Source organism: Zonotrichia albicollis, chromosome 1 (genome assembly GCF_047830755.1).
Source record: "Zonotrichia albicollis isolate bZonAlb1 chromosome 1, bZonAlb1.hap1, whole genome shotgun sequence".
Taxonomy (NCBI): Eukaryota; Metazoa; Chordata; class Aves; order Passeriformes; family Passerellidae; genus Zonotrichia; species Zonotrichia albicollis.
The window spans coordinates 17,664,378-17,688,919 of record NC_133819.1 but is presented as its reverse complement, the minus strand read 5'-3'; the positions used below and the strand labels follow the sequence as shown (position 1 = coordinate 17,688,919).

The following is a 24,542-nucleotide window of genomic DNA, read 5'->3' as shown; positions in this document are numbered from 1 at the left end:
TGGGAGCGGCCATGCAGCCAGCAGTCTGCAAGGATCCCTATCAGTACTATAAAGTATAGTTGTAAATCCAGCACCTGCATCTCTATATCCTGTCCTTCCAACATGACTCAGCCACAAAATTAAATTGTAGCAGGTAGGGAACAAGGTGTGTTGACCCCAGTGTACTACAGTATTGTAGTCCACAGCAGCTATTAGTGGAGACTGCTGTGTAAAAGAATCATCTTGTATAATGGAATATTTTCCCGCTTTTGTACCTGGAATTGCTCAGGACATGGTCCAATGAGTCAATGCAGTTTAGCTTACTTGAAAATTAGGCAATCTGCTAGAATAGAATGTTTCTCCTTTTTGTAAATATGCTTGGGTTCAAAGAGAAGCTAGATACACTTCTGCTGACCGCTGTTTTGTTCTTCAATTCACCCCAATCTTTATTACGTATAGACATTTAGTCAGTGACTCTCTCACTTTACAATTCCACTTGACAACTGTGCACTGAGATACCAGTTTTAGCAATTTCAAAGACTATTTGAAAGACAAAGTGGTATAAAATGTTGATTGAACAGTCCTTTCTAGAGTTCTGATAAGCAAAAATGTGAATTGCTTCCCATTCTAAAAAATAAAACATCTGTGCAAGATAATATTGTCTTATCAACGTTGAACCAACATTGTATTTTATAGTATGTGTTCCAATGGTAGGAGACTTTTGTGCAAAAAATAGACTACATCCCTTGGGATGGGAAAGAAACCAAAAATTCTAAACCCTTGATAACTCTATATAGCTAGATTGTGAATACTTTGTTTGGGATGTCATATGAACCAAATTGTATTTAATTTGTTTTTGCTGTGCTGGTCTGTAGAAGCCATTGACTTCTTTAACCCCAAATATTAAGGACTCTGAAGAAATCCAGCTTTTTCACTGAGGAAGATGAGTCTGGAATAACAATGCTTGTCTGCATTTCTTATCTTTTATTGCTTTAGGCTCAGTTCTTTCATGGGGGATGGGTTCAAAGAGCAGTAACCCTCCACAGACTGGCTATGTCTCTTCTGCTAATGTTAGGAGAAATTCCATGACTGAATCCTTATAAAGGTCTTCAGTTCCTGAAACACCATCATGGCATCAAGGAACTCATGATTTAGAAACAACACGTGATTCTAAAACCAAACCATACTATTAAGAGTCACCATGGGATTACTAACAAATACCCTGAGAAATACTTACATACTCTCTTTTCGTCATATTTCTGTTCATCACCTGGAGATTGATAGACTAAATCCTGGATTCATTTATTAAATTGGGATCAGTTGTTTCATGGATTACCAAAAAAACGCAATAGCTTTTTGCTAGTTGCTGCCTTCTAAGAAGAGGAAGGAAGACATTTCAGTATTATTTGAGAAGGGGATCAGGGAGTACAATTTTCTGCACTAACACCACCAATACAAAACAAGAGGAAGATGGCAGCAGGGAGTAGTATTACAAACATAGGGCTCAGATTTGACTACTCATTCTTTGTGAACTGTCTTGTCATCTGTGTATATCTGTGTGCCCTTCTCACATGCATGACTCTTGCTGTGATGACCTCTGAATTAAATCATTGTCCATATCTGCTTGCTTATCCCAAAGATAGATCATGCTAGTCTTAGAACTCCATCAGCCTTTGCAGACAAAATAGGATGCTGAATTCATTTTGGATCAATGAGATGAAGTTGCACACTAATGTATAGATAGAATATTTTGTTACTTTGAGGCTGATTTAGTGCCATCTAGTAATTGTCACATCTCCCCAAATAATGCTTGAAAATATTGTGTCCTTTAATTAGATTAGTTATTTGTGAAAAAAATGTTGTGGTGTGTCTTCTGATGGTCTTTTGTGCCCACCTGCTTCAAAATAAAATCTTAGCATTTTATTTAAAAGAAAAAAAACTGGGAAACGGAAGGAGAGCAGTGTCTTTACAACCATAGCAAAGGTCAAGTGTCAGTGAGTAGAACTCATGTTCCTTATCCGCTGAGCACACGGCAAACCTTTCCTCTTTCTGCACTTCCGTTTTCTTTGTACTCTAAAATGGCAGCTTAGTTCATTAGCCTTTGTAAAAAGTTAATTTTTTTTATTTGTCCAAAGTATTAGGAAATTATGGTGGGAGGTTGAATTTCCCTTAACTAGCTCAAGAGGGGGTTTATTTAAAAACCCAAGAGCCAGTGCTGTTTCTTTCCCTTTAATCCATTTGGCCTCACATCTAATCACAAAGCTACAGCCTGGGACTATTCCAACAGTGAGCTACACTCCCTAGATGAAGCAGCCCCTCATTCAGCTGCCATTTTATTCTTTCTTGGTGAAAATATGAATGTGTGAGAAATCAGCTGCTGATGGTTATGGCTCACTCAGTGTCCTGTGTCTCACACCCGCTGCAGTCAGCAGTCCCACTGCCCCGTTTCCCAGGCTCTGAGCAGGGACACTGTGGCAGCCAAGAGCACCTCATGCTGAAAAGAGGTGGCTGAGGCAGCAGTGAGGAGGAGAGCTGCTTTGCAGGGAGTTGGAGACATTTATTGCTTACAGAAGCAGATCACAGTCCATCTACACTAAAAGGAAAGCAGGCACCCCTTCCTGAGAAAATATGTGAATTGACTGGGGTCCAGCATAGGGGGAGGGACTGGTGGGGTCTGATTCATGCCTTGGCTGCCTCATCACAGGGTCAGGGGCTGAGGTTTTGGAGCTTTTTCTTGAGGCAAAGAACAGCACAAAGGTAGGTGTGCTTTCAAAAATAGTCCAGATTTGTGGCTAGGGATCAGAACTCTTGGAGGCTTATCCACATTTTTCAGACTCTCTGGTGGTTTCTGTCTGTAAGGTTTATGAACTAAATACCATTCTCTTAAACAAAAAAGGCAAAAAGTAGTGCATGTGGGAGGGAAATAGATGCTTGACTGTAGGAGAAACTGCAGTGTACATGTAGACAGATAAGTATGAGCATACATTAGACAAGCATGGAGTGGGTACATAATGGCAGTGAACAAGGACTGTTTATTTCTTGAGTGTTGCTTTCTGTTAAGGAGCTCTTTGAAAGTCAAGAGACCATTGAATCATACTGGAGTATAGCAAAAATGTGCAGCAGCTTGCTCAGCAGTGTAATGATGAGTACTGTTGTTGAAGCACCAAGCAGATCTAGCTGGAGCAGGTTCAGGGGTGGTATAGCATTACAACAGCCTGCACTAAGCTAGAAGAACTTTTTGTCTAAACATGTCTCCAGAAGCTCATAGCATGGCACACTGTATGTAGCATGGATTCAGCCTGTGCTTTTTTTAAGCAGAATTTCAAATGAAGGTAAAGTAACAAACATGATTCCTTAAAACCTTTTTTTTTTTTTAAATAAAAATAGGCTGGTGTGATGTCCATCCTTTAAGAGTCCTTCCCCTAGATGAATTTTGCAAAGGTTGTATTTGAGGTATCCACTCCTCTTGGAAAAGGAATAACTGTGTTGTTATGTTGAGCTGTACTCAGGCTCATTTGGAGTTCAAAAGATTATGAGGGATGAGAGCATGGGGAGAGAACTTCCCACTCTGGGAGTTGTACTCATTCCAGTCAGAAGATCTGTCATGCTCTTTAGTGCACTGAAAATTTGCCTTCAGCAGGCAAAGCTCACAACACTATTTTTTGTTTGATTTCATTAAACTTGATAGAATGTGTGGTTGTGGGAACAGATGATGACCAAAATCCCTGTGTAAATCCATTGATGAGCTATTTTCTGTTTCTTCAGATCCTTTTTTTCATCATAGAGAAGGAAGAAATTGAAGTAGGGAATGACCTAATCATGGAATAGAGTCATGGAATTATTTAGGTTGGAAAAGACCTTCTAGATCATCCAGTTGAGCCATTAACCTAAACTGCCAAGTCCACCACCAGGCCAGGTCCCTAAGCACCACATCTACACATCTTTTAAATACCTTCAGGGATGGTGACTCAACCACGTCCCTGTGCAGCCTCTTCCAATTCTTGATGACCCTTTTGGTGAAGAAATTTTTCCTAATATTAAATCTCCCTGGCTGTAACTTTAGGCCCATAATTTTTGTTCTATTTTTTGTTATCTGGGAGAGGTGACCAATTCCCACCTCCTTCCAACTCCCTTTCAGGCAGTTGTAGAGAGCAATAAGGACCTTGAGACTCCTTTTTTCCAGACCGAACACCCCCAGCTCCCTCAGCTGTTCTCATTAGACTTGTGCTCCAGACCCTTCACCAGTTTTGTTGCCCTTCTCTGGACATGGTCCACCTCTCAATGTCTTTCTTGTAGTCAGGGCCAGTTAATGCTGTAGTTCAGGGAGCATCAGCCTTCTGTGCCATTTGGGATCAAGGAATAAAGTGGATTTGGCAGTGTGATGGGAAGAGTTTGCAGGACTACAAAGTACTGGACTTAAAAAATGAAGTTTGTTGTACTGATGGTCTGTCATTTTGTCTGCTCAGGGAGTGGGGAGTGGGGAGGGACACATTAGGAAAAAAATTTGAAGAATATGGGTGTGTAAGTGCAAATTGTGAGAAGGAGCTGACATTTCTAATACCTGATGAACTGGAATTTGCTTGTTCTGTCTAAAGAGAGCTTCTTCACAGGTACTTGAGATTGAAAAGAACAAGCTTGGCATTGTTCCTGTGCAGAAGAACAGCATTCTTTAACAAAGAAAGTTTTGTAAGGACAACAATAATTATTTTCAGAGTGTGACTCGGCTCATTTCCTTGTGTTATGCTGTATTCCTTTCTGACAGACTAAGAGGGAGTGGGTGGATGCAACATGGCTGGAGAGCCTCTGGCACACCATCATTTAATTCCTCTGGTTTTATAGGGTTGCTGCTGGAGGTACCTGCTAGAAATAATGCAGTTGTCCTTTAAGCAGTGAAGCAAGATTTTCTATAGAAATCTTTTCCCCATATTTGGCAGCTTGGCTGAATCCATCTCCTGTGATGATTAATCAACAAATACGTCATTCAGGAGTCCTGTGAATGAATTTGCATCAACTTGGTCTCAGACATCTCCTGGGAGCACAGTCCTGAAGTTACTTCCAGAACCAATTTGATTTGTTGCTGTTTTGTGTCATCTGCAGTTAAAACTTGTCCCCTCTCCACTGCATGTGGTAGAAAGCAGTCCTGGAGTAATGCAGTGCTTTGGTAGAACTGAGGTTCCAGCACAGATACACTACTCTGATGCTGTGCAGGCTTCCCTCAAAATATATTGCATAGGAATGTGCTTTTTGTTCATGGAATGACAAAACTTTTTTTTTGGTTTTTTAAAAATGAAAAAACTTAGAAGTTTTTTTCTTTTTAATTAGGTAAAAAGACACTTTATAGGATTTGAGGGACTTTATTTTAAACTTAAGGATAACTAATTGGACAAGAGTGAAGAAGTATTGCTTAAGCAATTTACTTGAAAAAAGAAGAGAACAAAAAAACTAATTGCTCTTGTAAGGTGTTTTACTAGGACCAAGAACATTTAGCACTTGGCTTGTTTTTTTTTTGTAAAGAGTTCTATTATTTTGCTTTATATTAATTTTTTTTGTTTTTAACATTACTACAAAAGCTATTTTACTAATTTTATGCTTTTTAAAGTAGCTGAACTATTTTAGGTGTAATATAAATGTCTAAGAGCTTATGAGACTTGCCTTAAAAGAAATATATATCAATTGGGTGAGGAGGTACCAGTTCCTGTTAATACTGAACATTGGCATCCATCATTTGCTTTTCTCATCCACCTGTGTGAAAAACCTGTGGATTCAGTGGGCAGAGGAGGGGTCACGTTTGCACCTTCTCTGCTGTGAACTCAACCTGTGCTGCTGCTCATTGCAGGTGCTGCCACCATCGCTGGGGGGAAGAATGCCCTGGGAGCTGTGGAGTCAGCTGTCACCCACCACCCCTCTGGAGCCCCAGCAATGCAGCTCAGCCTGCACGGGATGAAACGCAGCGTGTCGGATCTGCGGCTGCAGCTGCACCAGATGAAGCAGCTACAGGTATGGTTATCTGGGCAATGCTGGGAAAAAAGGTGGCTTGGCAGCAAATGCCTTTTTGCTTCTTCCCTCTCTCTCATTTTCTCTCTTTACCTTTTGTACAGTCTCAGTAGCAGAGTTCTAGCAAAGGGCAGACCCAAGTACTACAGACACAAAAGCTTGCATAGTCCTTGAGGTGTGAGAATTAGCTCAGTTAAACTACTGTTGCTAAGATATTGAGAAAAAAAAATTAATTTCTAGTTTTGTTGGATGACTCTATAGATTAAAGCACTATTTATATTACAATAATATCAAGTCTGTGATTACAGTTTGGATCCTGCTATGCTATGTGCTGTATAAACATGTCAGAAGAACCATGTTCCTACTCCATACTGTTTACAGTTGAGACAGATCTTAAGTCCCTGAATAAACAACTTTGATGTCAGGAAACCCAAATGTAGCTGAGGATCACTAGATATGCATTAAGCCAGAGTTTGAGTGCTATATTTACAGAATCCAGAAAAGCAGCCAACTTGAACAGTAAGAAAAAACGGTATTTCAAATGTTGCGGCAAAGGTTTGTTGTGTCCCACTTACACTCAGGTTTCAAGAATACCTTCCCAATACACATGTCAACACCTCAAAACCTGCAAGAAAGAATACAACCAATGAAGAGTTAACAAAAATAGTATGTTGGCACATACAGTCATGCTGCAAATATAAATATATGCTGTTCATCTCAGACACTGTAAAAATAAGCATATGCAGCTGTACAGGTCTTCAGCCTTTTACTTAATTGGAAACTGAAGAGCACTGTGTATTGTCTGAGAAGATGGAAAAGAAGGCAGAGCACTTTCTTGTAAGACAAAGTGGACGGTGGGGGAAGCTTCAATACTCTGCCAGTCCTCCTTACCCAGAAAGTGACATCATGTGATAGCTATTGTAGGGCTGCAGCTGCTGGTTTTATAACCAGGGTGATGGTACCATGTCAATCACATTTGACTTGCTGATAAATTTTAGAACAAAATAATGATAATGCAAATCAGAGTTCAGAGCATATTTTACCTTCACCTCCTTATCTAAAGAAAATTGAATTATGAACCAGTCATCAAGCAAAGAAGCAGAAGGGTGAGGTAAACATCAGTATAGGAAAATGTGTCCAACTGAAGGTCCTGTGACAATGTCCTGTGCTGTTTGCTGGGAGTGCAGAGATGGCAGATGATATTTGGAGCAAAGAGTTGTATCAGGTGACCTCTGCCTGTGATACAACTCCCCTGTGTTTAAACTTTCCGTTTAGGATGAGTATGCTCCAATAGCAAATGTCCCTTTCAAAAGCTGTCCTCAGCAGTGCTGCCTACGTGCCAGCCATCGTGCTCCTCATCTCGTTTGAAGACACTGGCATGTGATCTCTGCCCTGGCACATTACGTGTAAGTGCATATTTTTCCACATTTGTGCTGCAAACCACTGCAGCCCCTCTGTCCTCCTCCACACCATGTGCCAAATGCAGCTCTTGACAAATGCCTTGGGTCTGGTCCCCAGCTGTGCTCAGCACATGGCCCCAGAATTGGCTGGAGGCTGCAGGGCTGCTTGGAGGCAGGGAGCTCCTCCTTCCCACAGGGCTGCCCACCAAGGAGGTGGCATTTCCCTGGTTGAGCTTTGTCTCCATGGCCCTGCCCAGGGCAGAAGCCTTACTTGTGATCAGACATAACATTGTGGCACGCAGCAGTGAAGGAATTTCTACCATCTGCACAAATCAATGCTGCCAAGGAGGTCTTGAGAAAGGAAAAAGGACATATCCCGAGTGTGCTCATTAACTCCGGCTGGCTTCCCTTAATTCAGAAATTATAGCAAACTTGGTGCATTGAGCTAGTGGGAAGTGGAGAAATTTTGATAGTCAGTTGGAAGAACCTGTAGCTCAAGGGAAGCTTTGGTATGTTACACATAAATTCCATTGATGAGAGTTTCTGTCATGGCATTCCTGAGCTATTTTGAAAAAAGCTCACAGTTTGTAGGGCAGCAAGTGAAACAGGCAGTGTTTTAAACTGAAGAGTGTTGCAATATCACATTTTAAATTATATACTTTGTGCTACATTTTTTTCAAAAATAATTGTAAGTAGAAGGAAAAAGGTATTTTTTCTGGTTTCCCAGATTGTTTTCATTTCATGTTTGACAGTGCTTCCTATTTTTCAATTTCACTGTTTCTCCTGGTCTGGCAGTCAGTTTGTTCCTGTTTGTGTGAATTTTTTATACAGTGACAGACTAGAAGAAACACTTCAGAAAAATACAGGCACAAAATTTGGCAGGATAACTAAGAAACAGGAACAGGACATAAAACTGTGTTTAATAATGTCTATTGTTTAATTTTCAATTGATGTTACCACTGTAAGTTCATACTAATTTTCTTAATAGAATCAGAGAAATGCATGATAGAAAAGACCCATTAATTTGTGTATCCTTTGTTTGTGCTGGCAAAATCTTCTTTTTAAACCATATCCAGCAGCAATGGATTCAGATGTATTGATTCACACACCAGATAAACATATATTGTGAGATGCCACCAAAAAGTTTAGATGTGGTTGGATTTTCAACAGAGATCCTTGGCACACATACATTTACCTCATGGGTGTTGCTAGAGGCTGTGTACACTTCTTGCTACTACACTTGCATGTTCTAAGTGCTCTGATTTTCAGAGACATTCAGGACAGACTCATTTCATGGTGCTCTGGAGTTTTCCTCAATGCCAGAGATGGGCTGTAACCCAGCCTGTGTCCTGAATGGATTTGCCGCTGGTAACAATTGAGCCCATGATGACTTAGTGGGGTTGTTCATTCTGTGCTCCCAGGTATTGAGAGCTCTTAGTACCAGGTTTGAACCAAGCCTTGGATATATGTGCATGGTTTATATCATTATTTTATATGTGCACTGGATTTTTTGTCTACTCCTTTCCTTTAACTGAACTCACTTTAAGGGAACACAGTTAGATATGATTAATGTTCCCCATTAGGAATGTGTGTGCATGCATGCTTTTCCTTCACTCAGTGCACTGTTTGCAGGGAAGTGAGTGCTGCAGAAAGGACAGAAAATGTAATAACACTGTCATAAATGGTATGATACTCAGTTTCACAAGTGTAACTTTGAATTAGAAATTAATATATATTTGACCTGCATTATAGAACTGGAGCTGCTAGCTTTAATCAATGTATGGTGACAAACTTCAGGAGCTAGATACTTAGATTCTGCAAGGTGCTGAGCTGCAGGCAGCTGTGGCTGTGTTTGTGGCTGTGCCCTAGAGTTCATGGGGAGGTGGGAGATACCACTGGGCAGGTCATGCTTGTCTCCTAATGAGGAGCAGGGTTGTGAACCAATACTTGATTTTCTAGTTACCTGTCTCATAGATAATAGATAATAATTGGTTCAAAGTGAACTGGACTGGTTATTAGATTATGCTAGGAGGGGGTACCAGAGGCAGAGCTGGGGTAGTTGTGTGAGAACCGTAACAAATAATGGCTGAAGCACAAGATGAAGAAGAGGGCCAAGAAAGGTATCTGGAGAAATTGGTGAGGCTCAAAGTGAGAACCAAGGGTAAAGAATGTATGAGCGATGCGAGAATTCAAAAAAAGCATGCTAAATTCTGTATGAATGCTGCTTGCAGTTATAAGATGAGGTAACTCAAATTAGCAAGAAATTACCATTTGTTGGTGACAGGAAAGCCTGCATTGGTTTTCCTTACTTTTAGTACATGCCTTTAGAACTTCAGTACTGCTTCAAGAAAGACTCTTCAAGAATGAATGTTTAAGATTGTTTATTTGGCTTGTTTTCAAGCAAGCTTATAGTACAAAGGTTCTGTTGTGTGGAACCAGAATAACTGTGGCAGATCCATAAAACATCTTTTTGTTGAGATGGTGGAGCAGAGGTGCTCAGAGGGGCAGATGGGGTGTGCACTTATCCAGGGAGTCTCACATGTGTTTCTGCTGGCAGAAGAAAGGAAAGAATGAAGTTCAGTTCCAGAGCACAGAGGTAAATGGGATGGCCAGAGACTGCCTTCTCCTTCTTGCTCCTGCTCTCCCTGCCTCATGCTGTCCTTTGGCTGCTGACTGACACAATTGCTCCCCTCCCACAGTTCTTTCTTTTGTCTCTCTGAACCCATATGTACTTCTCCCTTCTTTATCTTTTGACCTTGTTCCCGAGGCATGAAGAAGCTCAGGTTTTCTGTAACTAGCCAATTATTGCATGAATTTTCATAGGAATAGTAAAAGCATTTCTTTGATACCAAGATTGAGTCATGTTCCAAAATTAAAGAGCTCACTCCAAACTCTGAGGTTTGGGAGTCTTCAACATACAAGATTTTTTGAAATCTTATTGTGTTACATTTTTATTCTCTGTCCTCATTATCAGAAATAGATGAACTTTTATGACTGAAACTTCCTGGTATTGTTCAAGCACTTAATAAATGGAGGTGACAAACACCTTAGCTGTACACGTCACCACAATAAATATAGCTCCTCTACATACCCCCATAATAGGAAAAACCATGTGCCTGCCATTTCACAACCTCACATGCTCACACATACTCACTTTTGCTGTTAGTGGAAGTCCCTTTTACCAGCTGAGGAACATCAAGGACTTAAATTCTGGACACCTGAGACTTAAGTCTAACTTTATTACTGACCTTCTCACTGACCTCGGATCAGATGTTTTACAGATCCTAACTCACTTCCATGTATCAAATTTCCCCACTTTTTAAAGACCTGGGAAGTAATTGTGTGACTGAAGTGTTACATGCTCATTCACCCATTTATTCATTCATTTAGCTTTTCCTACTTGAAAATATGACACAATGAAAGAGGTGTGTATCTCAGATAGTTGTGCTGGCCTTGCAGTAAGAGATTTTAATTTATCAAATCCAAACATTAATCCAATCATGGGGAAAATACACATACAAAATACATACTGTCTTCAAAATAATCTAGATGTTGTTTATATAGTTCTGGGCTGTTGAAATGTTTTTCAGCTTCATTTTTTCAGTAATTGCTGACACGTCTCTTCAGCTGAATTTTGAGCTAACTCCTCCTGCTTGTAACAGCTCAGATTTCACACACACACACCCCTGCAGTGAGGTGTTACCCTCCCTCTCATCACAGTTGTGTAGCTGGAGAAGAGAGTAAGAGAGTCAGGCACAGGGACTGAAGAGTCATGAGTGAGGAACTGCTTTGTTTCTCTCATGCCCATATTGGTTGGAAAGAATTGTCTCAGCAAAGGCACTTTTTTTTATTCTCATGAATTTTCTGAAATAGATTTTAAAGAAGGCTTACTACATTATACTGTGTTATAGATATCCTATTTTTGTGATTCTTCCTGTTAGGTCATGGGTTTATTTTGTGTGTTAAATGTGATTTGGCTGTTAAGCCTGGATGTTTAGAAGACAGCTGACAGTTCAAGTTCTAGTTTTAAAATGGGAATTCTGTCCCCAATTAACACGGGTGTTTTTTAAAAATCTTACAGTATGAAATGACTTCTGGGCTAACAGAGTTGTGTTCATGTTGCCTGTATCCTAAAGCTGTGACTAGGTGGAGTCCTGCTTATCACTTTGAATCTTGTGATTTGCGTAACAGACTTAAACAGGTTTGGTTTGTGAGCATGGCTCATAGCTGCTCCAGGGCAACCCACAGAAGAGTGCAGCCTAGTTTGCCTTCTTGCCTCTGTTTTGCTCTGTGAGCTTACTATCAGCAAGATAATGAATGCTTGCGTTATTTAACATCAGGCTAAGACAAGAAAGAAGGTGTGACTTGAGGTTCTCAGAAAATTGCCATATTATAAAGGGGGGTTTTTCTGGTGGGTAAAGGAGGTTTTATGTATTGCAGATGAGCGGTATGCCTGTACCAAATTACACCACATGTTACAGTCCTTCCTCTGCCACTTGAGAGACTGAAAACCTCCATTCTGAAAACAGCAGTGCATTCCAGCCATGACATTAATGTGTGGGATTATCCACTAGGCACGTATGGGCTGTGGGATGCATGAGATTGTGAGATAGATGGAAAGTGGAAGTCAAGCATCCAGCATTCTCATGAGGTGCAATTAATTCTTGATTCATATTGAACCAAGCAGAATAAAAGGGCCACAATCCTTGCAAAAGTTATGCATTGAAGGTGATTTACTGATCCCAACATCTTTTGTTTATCAGTTTGGAACTGGAAGTTATATATATATATACATGGAGTAATGTTTATAGGTATGGCTAAAGAAGGAAAGGAGAAGGTAAAAACACTCACTCACTGTAGGATGGTGTTTATCCCAACTTTCTGAGCTCTGCAGTGTATTCTGTTGCCAGGAATGTCAGTCAAGCAGGAAAAATTGAAGTTGATTTCTTTTGTGCAACAGCTGCAGAACCAGGAGATGCTGAGGGCAATGGTGAAGAAAGCAGAGCTAGAAATCAATGGCAAAGTGATCGAAACAGTGAAGAGGCTTGAAGATCCTGTGCAGCGACAGCGCAACCTGGTGGAACAAGAGAGGCAGAAATACCTCAGCGAGGAGGAAAAGATTGTAAAGAAGCTATGGTGGGTTGAGAAACCTCTTCAAATTTATTGCTTTTGCCTGTCTTTTTCTTCCATAGAGTAGAAACTTTTACCACTGCTTTCAGGTAAATTGCATATGTATATAGTGTTTTAGCTATGTGTCCTTGCTGTGTATCACATTGGCTGTAAAACTCTGTGTGTGTTGTTCAGTTCACTGGTCCTGACTGGGAGTCCTTCTCTGCACAGCCCACTGGGTAAATCCCAGCAGCACCAAGAGTTTCAACCTCTTCAGAAGTCCCCTGTAAAGGGAGGGATGGCTGTGAGGACTGTGCCCACCCCTGTGTTCTGGAAGCCTCTCTCTATCCTAGTTCTCCCCTTCAGCCTTATGTATTATGCTTTAGGGAAGGAGGGGGAAATTTCCTGAAGAGCAAAGGGATTCAAAGGAAGATAATGAGTTTGGCTTTAAGTACTAAAATTGCATTTCAATACTAAGTGCTTTGGCTACTGCAGGGGAGAGGTGGGGAAAGCTCAAAAAGAGGAGTGACGTTTTTAATTACAGTCCTCAATGCCAGTCCTTGTCTAAAATGAACTCACTGAGGTTTCCATCTGCTTAACTGTGTACCTTATTTTGTTGTTATGTAAAGGCCCTTTGGAAGATTCTGGTTTTTTTCCCCAGAACTTTGACCCACCAGGACTGGTGGGATCAAGTAATTTGGTTTAGTTCAGGGTCAGCAGGAGACAAGATAAAGCTGAAATTAATAAACAGTTTAACTAATTCTAACACTCACATTTGTAAGATGTTATATAACTAATTACTTCTCATTGCTGCATTTATCTCACATCTGAAGAATTGCTTCATAATAAGTAAAAAAATTTCTAGTCAGCTTGTCAGGAAATTATGACTGAAGAGCCATAGAGTACAGATCCTGACAGCTGAAGAGAGTAAATCCTTCCTGTTGATCAATAAGTTGTCAGATTAATACTTCTTGTAATAAAAAGGTGCATCTGTAAAGAGAAGGTTTGGTGTTACTAAGGGAGAGTCCCGTGAAGAAGGGTTGAATGTGCAATAATGGTTCATGCTGGTGTAATTAATCCTCTCAGTAATGACCTTCCTGTTCCTCACTTCACTCCTGTGTACCCCGTTGCCAAGTTCCTGGATTGTCTGATCTCTATGGAAAGAGCAATTTGTGTGGTGGCTGTTTATGGCATTGCCTCATAAAATGGATACAGAGTGAGGTCAAGTGCCAGTGTCATTCTCTGTTACAGCTGTTCATTAAGGACAGGACTTGGATTGCAATGGTTCTGTTTTACCAGGTTTTGGAGGTTTTCCTGTTCCCAGAGTTTCTGCTACTTCTGTGCTACTTCATTTGTTAAAGTTAAGGGAAAATTTCTTAAATCATTCAAATGTTATTTCACCTCTTTTAGAGATGCTAGAAACAAACATTTACTTTTAATCAGTTGTGTCCAATGAGGTTTCTTTGTCATGTATTTGCTCATTTGTAGGGTCAGACCTGAAAAAAAAGCACATCTGACAACAATAATTTCAACAGCTGATGGCTGTTCATAGTAAGAGCATACAGCACAAAATTACACATCAAATGTCACTGACATTACTGAGAAAAAGGTTAATATTCTTTATAGGCATTTACAACTAAACTGATCCCACTGCAGATATACAAACAAATGCAAAGCAACAGGGCATAAAAATTGTCATTTTTAGGATTTCAACTGTCACCCTCTTGATCTTTCCTAAATCATAAGACTAAATCAGTAGACTGTCTTTATGTGAGACACTGGAGCCTAAGGATTACTGCAATACTCACAAAAGTGTATTTACTACTCTTAGGTGGTAAATCTTATCTTAAAAAGTCCTTCCTTCTGCAACTGAAGATTATTGCTTGAGCAGGGAGGTAGGACCCGATGACCCACTGTGGTGCCTTCCAACCTTACCCATTCTGTGATTCTGTGAAATAAGGAAATAAACATATTGGCAGTTTCATGGGGCAAACAACAGAAATGTTGGTTTCAAAGCAAGCATTCTGTTGAGCAGAAAGCTTGCTCAACAGATTCATAATGGTGCCTACAGAAGTGTGCCTATGTGTGTCACAACTGTAGCAGGATTACAGTTCAGAAGGTATCTAATGAAACCTGTTAAACACAGTGTTTATGTACACTTGTGACAGTAAAATACACTGAATTAAATGTGTATTTAATTTTTCAATTAGGTTTATTTATTATTATTATTATTATTATTATTATTATTATTATTATTATTATTATTATTATTATTATTATTTATTAATTAGGTTAATTTATTTAATTTGGTTTTTTTCAATCTAGTCTTTTGACTCAGCATTAGAGGTGTTATATATTGCACTTGTAGATACTAGATTTAAGATTTACCAGATCAAGGACAAATGATGATGTTATGATACATTGAGTAATGAAGTATATATGTCATAACAAGCGTGTTAGATGTGTGGCCACTCAATATTGTACATTTTAACCACTTTAATAAAGGGAGTTATAAGCACAGTATTTAAATTGTAGCCACATCCAATCTGTTCAATTGGATACAATCCATAGTAGCTTACAATTTATACTTTGTTAGGAAAAGTATCAGATTTTTTTAAATAACAATAATAACTATGGTCCATGAAAGCAAAACTTCACTTGGCAATCTGGGAGAACTACTAGTAGCAGATATTTGGGAAAGCGTATCAGAAGAATCTCTTTTGTTTGTTTTTGAATTGTTCATCTCTCTTAAATAATGGACAGCAGAATATTCACCCTTGCCATGTTAGTCATTATGTTATAGACACTCCCTTTCCACTCCCTTTTCACCCACTCATGCCTTTTCCAGCCCGGGAAGTCTCAGTCTGCTTAGTTAACCTTCTTCTAGAGGCCTTTCTCTACATTTCATCATCCTCTTGCCTTTCTCTTTGCCCTTTCTAGCTCTGGTGCACTGCTGTGGATGGGGATGGGAGACAGGAGAGCCCTGCAGCAGCTTTGTCTGATGGAGGCACACCATGACCTCGTGCATGGTGTGATCTCCCTGTCCTCATGTGCCACAGGAGCTTTGCATTAAATATCCAACATCTCACTCACAGTGGATGACCATCAGTTCTAAGGTCATCACTGTATATAAAACCTTAGGGTTTTGGGAAGGTATTGGTTTTAGATGGGGTTGATTTTGGTTTTATTTCTCCTCTTCATTTTACAGGTATTAGGAGGTAATTTCATCTCTGATGTTTTCTGGTCAGTTAGTACCACATGGCCCATCTGCAGTCCTGTGCAGCCACCTTTCATTTACATTTCCCTGAATAATATAGTAGCCTTTTGAGATTTTTTTTTTGTTATATTATTCATCCTTTTTTTTCTAAATTATTTATACTATGTTGAAAATCACCAACCCTAGCAGTGGTCCCTGTGGAACCCACCAGCAAAGTGCATTCATTGAGTTAGCTGTTCATTGATCCTTTATCTTTACTTCAGTGCTTTATCCAAGAATTTCCTCTTGTCCCATGGCAACTATGCATTCTTGAAAGCTTTTCCTCAAACACCTTGCTGAAAGCCTTTTGCAGTATACTTTGTCCCCAAACTTCTGTTGTTTGTGGATTTGTGAGACTTACCTTCATTTTACACAAGCCATGTTAATTCCTACCTAACACAGCAAATTTATCCATTGTTTATTGATTCTTTATTGTTTATTCTGTATTTTGATACCTATCCATCACACGTGTCTAAGTGCCAGTGTCACCAGAATGCAGTTCCCAGAATACCTCCATACCATTAAAAAAGTTTTATTTGTATCACTTATTACACTTTCCACTAATCTGGTTCCAAAGCAATTTTATTCAAGAAGTTACATGTTTATCATTAATAGTTCAGCTGTTTCAACCTCAGGTTGTTATAGAACTCCTGGGCAAATGCAATCTGGTCTGGGTGATTTGTTACCACTCTTTTTGTCAGATGTTTTGTAGCCTTTTCTACTGATACTGCAGTCTGAGGCAGATCCTCTGAGGCTTTTTTTGCCTAAAGAGAGATCTCAGCACAAGGGCTGCCTTGGCTTCCCCATGTAGAATATAGATGTAGAAAAATTGTTTATCTTATATCAGCCTTCTGAAACTGCATTAATGTGCATGTCTTGCTAGTTTGCTCAGGTCAATCTGTAAAGCCAAGTGTTTCCTCCAGTGAGAGAACAGAAATTCTAGAGACTGTTTCAGTCTTTGGGTCCTAAGGGATGAAGTTTCTTTTCCCTTGCAGTTAGCGACATGAAGCAGTGCAATGTGGTCCTGGGTAATTTTAGGATCACTTGTCTTGTTTGACAGTATATGGAATCAAGGGGATTTTTGATGACCCTTCCATTTCTGCTCAAAGAACAAAGGGGAAAGTGGGCCACTGTCAGCTACCTCAAAGTCCTTCAAACATTGTAATATTGTTCTTTGTTTTCCTTTCTCTTCTTTCCACACATGAACGAATTTAGGCATCTTTCTTCATCTGTTTTATTGCCTGGTAGATGTAAATATTTGAGAAGCTGCTTTTCCAGTGCTGATCTACAAAAGGGAGGAGGGATACCCCATGATTCCCAAAGCAGCACTGCCCAGCCTCAGTGCCAATACCAGGGCACCAGGGCTAGGGAGGATGCATGACTGCAGAGTGCTGTGGTGTGTTCTTAAGTTTGTTAGTTTGCTCCCCCCATTTTCTGTATTAAATGGTTTCTTCCTTTCCCAGGACCCTGTCAGTTAGGTTGCTATGGAAATGAAACTGCTCCTTCCCTGGTTTCTCTTATAAAGTGAAAGTTGTTTCCTCCTTGGGCTCAGTCAATCACTCCTTTTCTCCTCCCAGGTTTCGAGAATTTTCTTTTCTCTGGGAGTTATGGTTGGCTGTAGCCCCGGAGCCCCTCCTATGATTTATAACAGTTGGTTACTTTAGTATATCAGTTATGTTTCGTACCTCCAAATATGTATTTCTATTGGATAGCCGGGTTTCCCTGCCTTCTTCCCCCCTTTTCCCTTAAAACCCTCTCCTGCCCCCTGTTCGGGGCCATTTGCTGGGTGTTTCCCCTCCTTGTTGGTTCTTCTGTAATAAACCGACAGTTTACCCCCAGCAAGTAGTCGCCTCCTAATTCGTCTCTCACCGCGCTGCTCTGAGCTATCACCCAGCTCAGCCCAAGGCCAAGACGCCGAGGGGGGCTGCTTTCTGATGCGCAGGGGCCCTGGCCTTCGCCCCTCACCAGATAGCCGGATTCCAGGGCCGTGGACGCCCCCGCGCAGCAGAGCACTGTCCTGCAGGGCAGGAGCCCTTGCCTTAGTGACAGTGACAGCAGGCCACATTCTTCCTCCAGCTCTGTTAGAGTGTGTCTGTGCCCTTTATTGCAGAGACAGAGGCAGCAGATACCTGCATTTTAGCAGCGTCTGTGACTGGAAAAACACCCTTAGAAGTGTTCCCTTGCTGCCATCGTGTGGTCCAGTGGATTGTTTCCTGCAAGCCTGCTTATGCTGGGAGGAACTGGGACTCCCACAGCTTTCTGAAGGCAGAGGCTTTGGGAAAAATGGTCTGAAAATGGGAACAGGATCATTTACCTCCACTTGTTTGTGATCTGTTCAGACACAGCTTATGATTCTCCATTCAAAGTAATTTTTTTAGTTTCTAAAGTTCTTAGTTTTGGATTGAAAGGAACTCTGCTGTGCATGCTTAATGTTCAGGTGCTGATCCTGTTTCTGTTCCTGTGTGTATGAGAAATATTGTTTGTTGTGTTGCCATGGACTGTTCTGTAGGACTGTGTTTCTGATTTAAACAGACCTACATGTACAGTAGTGCTGTAAGGAATTTTCTTTATTTTTATTCCATTACTGGCCACCTACTTTTCTTCCCCACTGAGATGGGTCTGGGAAATGCCTGGCTTTGCATGGCAGTGGAAGGGAAATATGTGGAAATGCAAGACTTGCAGATGGTGCAGAGAGCAAGCTTGTCCCATCCCTTTCCTGGCAATCCTCTTGTACCTTGATTCTCTTACAGCAGTTGCAAAACTAATCCCTGATGGATGCAAGAAATGATGCCCAAGATTAGGTTCAAATAAGTGGCTGATTTGTCAGTTCAGAGTTTCCATTGCAATTTTTTCTATCTGCAATTAAAATGTTTCCTAGAATATTCCTGTGAGTAAATTTGGTATCTTAATAGAAGTTAATTTCTCCTAGATACTCAAGAGATGATCTTTTTAAGGTGTTTACATGGGTGTTTGTGTAGTTGCCCATAAAGCATCTCAGGGTTGGGGGTTTTTGACAAACTTTTATGTAGCTGTGGAAAACTTCAGCCACAGCAATGTTATCTCAAGTTCAAATGGGAGGAAGTGGCTCCTTCCCAAGCAAAAACAGAGTTTATGTGTCTCAAGTATTGCAAAATTCTATGTGAAGTATAAGTAGACTGGAAAAAATATTGGGAAAGGTGAGAAGGAAGCACCAGATGGAGCTGGAGTGAGCACAGAATGGCAGTGATTGGAAAAAACATCCAAAGTGATTCACTTTTTAATCCAAATGCTGAGCATGAGCTGCACGCAATGCACACTTGCTGTTTCAGTCTGGCTGTTCATAAAAACAGGATCCTGTGTCCTGTCTAGCAGTACCTGGCAGATAAACAAGGTTGCATCAAGAGGCTTTTGGTGCCAGGTTTTGGAATGTTTCTTAACTGTTGGGCATTCCTCTGTATGTCATCAACAAAGAGAAAACGCAAGGTGCAAACCAGTACTGGATGTAGTGACACAGTGTCTATCCCCCTGCAGCGCTTGTATCCCCTGAGGGCTGTTCCTGTGTTTCACCAGCCCACCTGCCCTTTGTAGCACAGCTGCCCTGAGGTCAAGATCTCTGCACATTGCAGCCTGTCATAAAAATCAATGACTTGGGGTAGCTGCAAGCCTGTTCCTGTGCTGTGAATATCCAGCATTCTCACCTCCCTTCATGGTATCCTGTCATTTGTTTAGCCTGTGGTGTCAGATGTAAGGGGGCCACAGTTGAAGTTTCTGGTTTAGTTTACTCCAATAGTTTACATATATTTGCTTGCAATATGAAAGTCCTGCCTAAATTGTCTGTCCATGTTATTTCTTCTGCCAGTGAGCTGGAGACATTTGTTGAAGACCTGAAGAAGGATTCTGCTGCTTCCAGCAAGGCAGTTACACTGAAGGACGTTGAAGATGGAGCCTTTCTTCTGCGTCAAGTGGGAGAAGCTGTTGCTACCCTGAAAGGTATGTACTTTTCCTTTTTACTTGTGTTTCTTTTCCTTTAACCACACAGAACAGTTTTGCCTTTGATCTGGAGGCATTAACTTTCAAAAAGATTTAAAGCTGGGATTAGGGAGCATGCTGCATGGCCCCTGGAGAGAGATAGACATTCAAGTAATTGACATTCACCCAATCGTCTCTTACTGCCCAGGGCTCTCATAATTTCCTCCTCAGCCTCACAATTGTTTTCCTTGCAGGAGAGTTCCCCACATTGCAGAACAAAATGCGAGCGATCCTGCGGATTGAGGTGGAAGCTGTGAGGTTCCTGAAGGAGGAGCCCCACAAGCTGGACAGCCTGCTCAAACGAGTGCGCAGCATGACCGATGTCCTCACCGTGCTCAGGAGGTGACTTCTCTTCTCTTCTCTTCTCTTCTCTTCTCTTCTCTTCTCTTCTCTTCTCTTCTCTTCTCTTCTCTTCTCTTCTCTTCTCTTCTCTTCTCTTCTCTTCTCTTCTCTTCTCGAATTTCCTCAAGCAGGGCTGAAATAGCTTTTGGGTTTGTGGTCTCCCCCTCACCCATGGCAAATGTGAGAAATTCAGCTTGCTTGCAGTATTTATAGATTAATCTTAAAGCCTTCTCAAGGGAAATCAAATTAGCCTTTGCTGTGCTCTATGCAGTGAGTCCAGCAGCCTCAGTCACTGAGATCTCACAAAATTGAGACTAGATGCCTCTCAGGTCAGCATTTCCAGATCTGGGAAGTGCTTGGATGAGAGAACTTACAGTGGCAACAGTCTCATACCTGAGCTAATTAACTTTAGGTGTTTACAGCAATTTAAACTAACAGAAACATTCTCTGACACTGAAAGGTTCATTCTCTAAAAGGTAACAGTAAGAAATAAAATAGGAAAATAGTGTAAGTGGGTAAAGTTATTCCAAAATTTCTGAAAGAATAGGCTTCAAATTCTTTCTCTCTTCTTTGCAAGGAACATGCATTAGAGAAAGCAGAAATAGTAGATAAAGATTAATGTCCACTAAGTGCCAGTGTTTAGCCATGTTTGTCAGAATATTTGAACAGCAAATAATTGCTGATTTAACTCAGTGGACATTGGGTTTGATTCCTGCTCAAAACTGCAAGTGGTGGTGGTCTCAGTTTTAGTTCAGTTACAGGGAAATGTAAATTATGAGCCTGTTGTCACTACCATTATTGTAAGGAATGTAGTGTTGCCAGTGTTTCTATATATCCTGGAGCATCTGTAAAATGGATTTGGCAATACTGGCAGATGGATAAAATGGTTTATGTAACAGGTTTTCTAAGAGCCATCTCTTGTTTTTCCATGCAGACAAATGTCTATATCCTTTCATATTAGTTTCTTTTCTTAAAAATTATTACATTTATATCCTGTCTTGCAAAGAAAAATAGAAAAATAAGCTATGCATACCAAAGTTTTACCAAATTTTTTGCAGCAAAATTGCATATTAAGCCTCATAAAGTCTGTTTCAATAATGGGAAAACTCATGGCATTTGATGGCTTGCAACGCTCAGACATTTCACAGCTAGCTGCCTGAAATAGTTGCTTCTTTATGTCCTCAGCTCATCCTACCCCACAGTCTTGACAGGAAAGACCTTTATGTGATGCAGAACCTTCATTTGAGGCTCTGTTTTGACGATGTGCCAGATTGCTGCCTCTCATTATATGTTGCTTCACTTTTCTGTGCTTCTAGTGCAGGAACATCTTATTTAGCTAGATACATTGTATACAGTTTAATCAACTGATTTTCATTCTCACTCTAAAATCAACCCACTGTAACTCCTGGTTTGGTGGGAAACTGCCAGTACATCACTGAAGGTTTGTAAGCACCTTAGAAGGCAAAATCATCTGAGTTAGAGTATCCTCTTTAAAATTCTGAGCTCCTGACTCTGAGAGAAAGCTATAAAATCATACAGCTGAGAGCATCAGGGAAATAAAAAGCCACTATTTTGATTGTTTTGACTTTGGTGCTTTTTCTTTGCATGAGTTGATTGTTGCATATTGCTCCTGACTGGTCTGTGTGATGACCTTGTGCTGTTGTGTTCCATTTGGCTGGGCAGACATGTTACAGAAGGACTGCTGAGGGGTGTGGATCCATCCCAAGCCGTGCAATACTCTGCCATGGAAAAGCCCACTGCAGCTGACACTCTGAAAAACCAGGAGGAGCACAAGCCCACGCAGGGACACGCACAGCAAACCCTCCCAGCAGTCCCATCCGAGTCCCAGGTGTCGTCAGTCAAGTCAGAAGTCATCCCCTTCTCATCCATGACCGTCCACCACGTGCAGAGCTCTCCTGTTGTCATGCACCAGTCCCAGCACTCGGCAGCCCTGGTGCCCCACGCCCAGGGCTCTCCCTCTGCAGGCTCTCACAGTGAAGCTGTGCCCACATCTGGCCACTCCTCAGCCAGCCCAGCCCCGCCAGAGCCCACGGCAGGAGCCCAGCCCACAGCAGCCACACCAGCAGCACAGGTCTCTGTCAATGGCAGCACCATGCAAAGCCTTTTCATTGAGGAAATTCACAGTGCAAGTAGCAGAAATCGAGCTGTATCAATTGAGGTACGGTGTATTCCACTCAACCAGCTGTCCTCTCTCTGGGTCTGAGCTCCCAGTCTCACTCTTGAGGCTGCAGGTGGGACTTTGCAAATGCATTCTGGGGCTTTATGTACTTAACCCCTAATTGCACTGTACTTCTGAAGATACCCTCTGATTTTGTCCCTGCTCATTGCAGAAGGGTTGGACTAGGTGTCCTGTAAAGATCCCTTACAACCCAAATCATTATATGATTTTAAATGCAACGGAAAAATTACATGTAACCAAAATTAGGTAGCTGTGTTCTTAAAATTATCTTTATTGAAAAAAATCAGAATTCTTTTTTATCAATTTTAGAATACCTTATTTTTGATCAATAGCATATAATTCTCTGGCAACACTTGCATACGTGGATTTCATTCACTCTTTAAATCTCCATATCCCTTACTATGGAGAAGTAAAAGTGAAAGAGTGTGAAGCTCCAGTGATTTCCAGAGGGAAAACCCAGAGGTGAACTGCTGTGGCTTATTACAGACAGGCACTTTAATCACCAGTGTGATGTAGTGAGGCAGAGACCCAGATTTAAATTTGGCCTTTGTTCCTTTAGTGAGTGGTGCCCACTGTCAGTCTGCCATATGTTTGTGTCAGTTCTACCACAGTACAAGTCAGAACAGTGTGCAATTACTGTTCATGTATTTCCTTTAGTTGCTGACTAGAATTGAAAGAATCTATCCATACTGACCTGTAATGTTTACACATGGGATTTATTTTTAAGTAAGTGATCACAATGGAAATCAGGAAAATAAATAGATGCTTTACTGATTTTGTCTAGAAAGCTGAAAAGAAATGGGAAGAGAAAAGACAAAACCTTGATCACTATAATGGAAAGGAATTTGAAAAGCTCTTGGAAGAGGCCCAGGCCAATATAATGAAGTCCATTCCTAACCTGGAGATGCCTCCCCAGCCAGCAGCCCTGCCTAAAGGAGATGCGGCAGAAAAGCTAGAAGTGTCAGGTAAGATTTGCTAGAGTAAAGGGGGCTAAAGAATTGCATATCTGGAAAGGAGAGGTTATTTTTCCTACCTTCTAGAATGTTTTCAGTTTGTAGATTGCTGTAATCTTGAGGAAGGACAAAACAATCTCTGAATACACAAACATGTGCTTTAAAAAGCAAGAATAACTTGGTGTGTATGGATAGAACAGTGGTAAAAACTGGCAATTGCAAGGAAGATCCAGGTTAGGCATTAGGAAAATATCATAAAGATAAGGCAAGTGAAGCACTGAAGCTGCATGAGGCAGTGAGGAGGATGGAAGGTCCCCATTACTGGACAGAATGGTTTAGACTAGCACTGAACTAGAATTACATAGGTAGAACTACTTAGAGGTAGCAAGATTGTGAGATGCCCTTCCAGTCCTATTTCTTTCACCATTTAACATACAAATCCATGTCTGAATTTATTCAAAATCCAAGGAGCAAAAAAGATGCCTCAGCCAAACCTTGGATTTATCCCATTAGCCAAACACACATCAGCTGTAAAATTCTTACTCAGCTGCATATGCAAGTCCATCCAGCTCAGTCTCTGACAGGCAATTGCCGATGCTGTGTGTGGGGAGCACAGAACCCAGCTGCCTTCTGCAGTCTGCTAGGAGTATTCCAGCACCCCCATGGGATTTCAAAGGGAATGTCCAAATCTCCTCCTCTTCGTATCCATTTTGGAACTTTATCCAGCAATTCCTCTACAGTTGTACAATTTGCTTCCTCTTGCTGTGGCAGCAAGCTCCCATCTTCTGAAGGAGCTTTCCTTCATCTCTTTTTAACTGGTATCACACCAGCTTCACTGAGTTCCCCATAGCTCTAATATCCTTCAATTTGGCAAACAATAGCTCTTCATTTCCTTCATAAAATTATGGAGGCAGTGGATATACCTTTATCATGTCCTGGAGCTCTCCTGGAGTGGGAGTGGGCAGCTCTCCTGCCCCACAGACTTCAAACTCTGAATTTCCAGCCTTTCTGGTCCCTCCACCCCAGCCAGCTGCTCCCTCCCCCAGAGGCTAGATTAGTTACCCTTGTTTAACCCCACTTTGTCCTTCTGGAGCTCTGGAGGTCAGAGCTGCCTGCTGCACTCAAGGTGTTGGCATGCCAACATGGTAAAAAGCTGAAAAACAATGCCCTAGGGGTTGTGCAGACAAATTCATATAGAATTTGGAAGGAGTGTTTTCAGATCCAGCATTTTGTTCTGGGTGTACCTTTGACACTGCCAAGTTTTGTCTACTTGGATGTTTTGCAACATACATGTTTAAAAT

At 41.1% G+C, this 24,542-nt stretch overlaps 1 protein-coding gene across 15 annotated transcripts in view; it reads left to right on the top strand.

The window, feature by feature from the left end:
• Nucleotides 1-24,542, top strand: part of KIAA1217 (KIAA1217 ortholog) — a 234,050-nt gene that overhangs the window by 192,159 nt on the left and 17,349 nt on the right. For all 15 annotated transcript variants that reach the window (XM_074534797.1, XM_074534803.1, XM_074534809.1 and 12 more), the window contains 6 exons: nucleotides 5,816-5,976; nucleotides 12,334-12,509; nucleotides 19,577-19,707; nucleotides 19,941-20,088; nucleotides 21,772-22,267; nucleotides 23,073-23,253. In XM_074534797.1, the coding sequence (XP_074390898.1) occupies nucleotides 5,816-5,976; nucleotides 12,334-12,509; nucleotides 19,577-19,707; nucleotides 19,941-20,088; nucleotides 21,772-22,267; nucleotides 23,073-23,253 (1,293 nt within the window). The remainder of the gene's footprint in view (nucleotides 1-5,815; nucleotides 5,977-12,333; nucleotides 12,510-19,576; nucleotides 19,708-19,940; nucleotides 20,089-21,771; nucleotides 22,268-23,072; nucleotides 23,254-24,542) is intronic.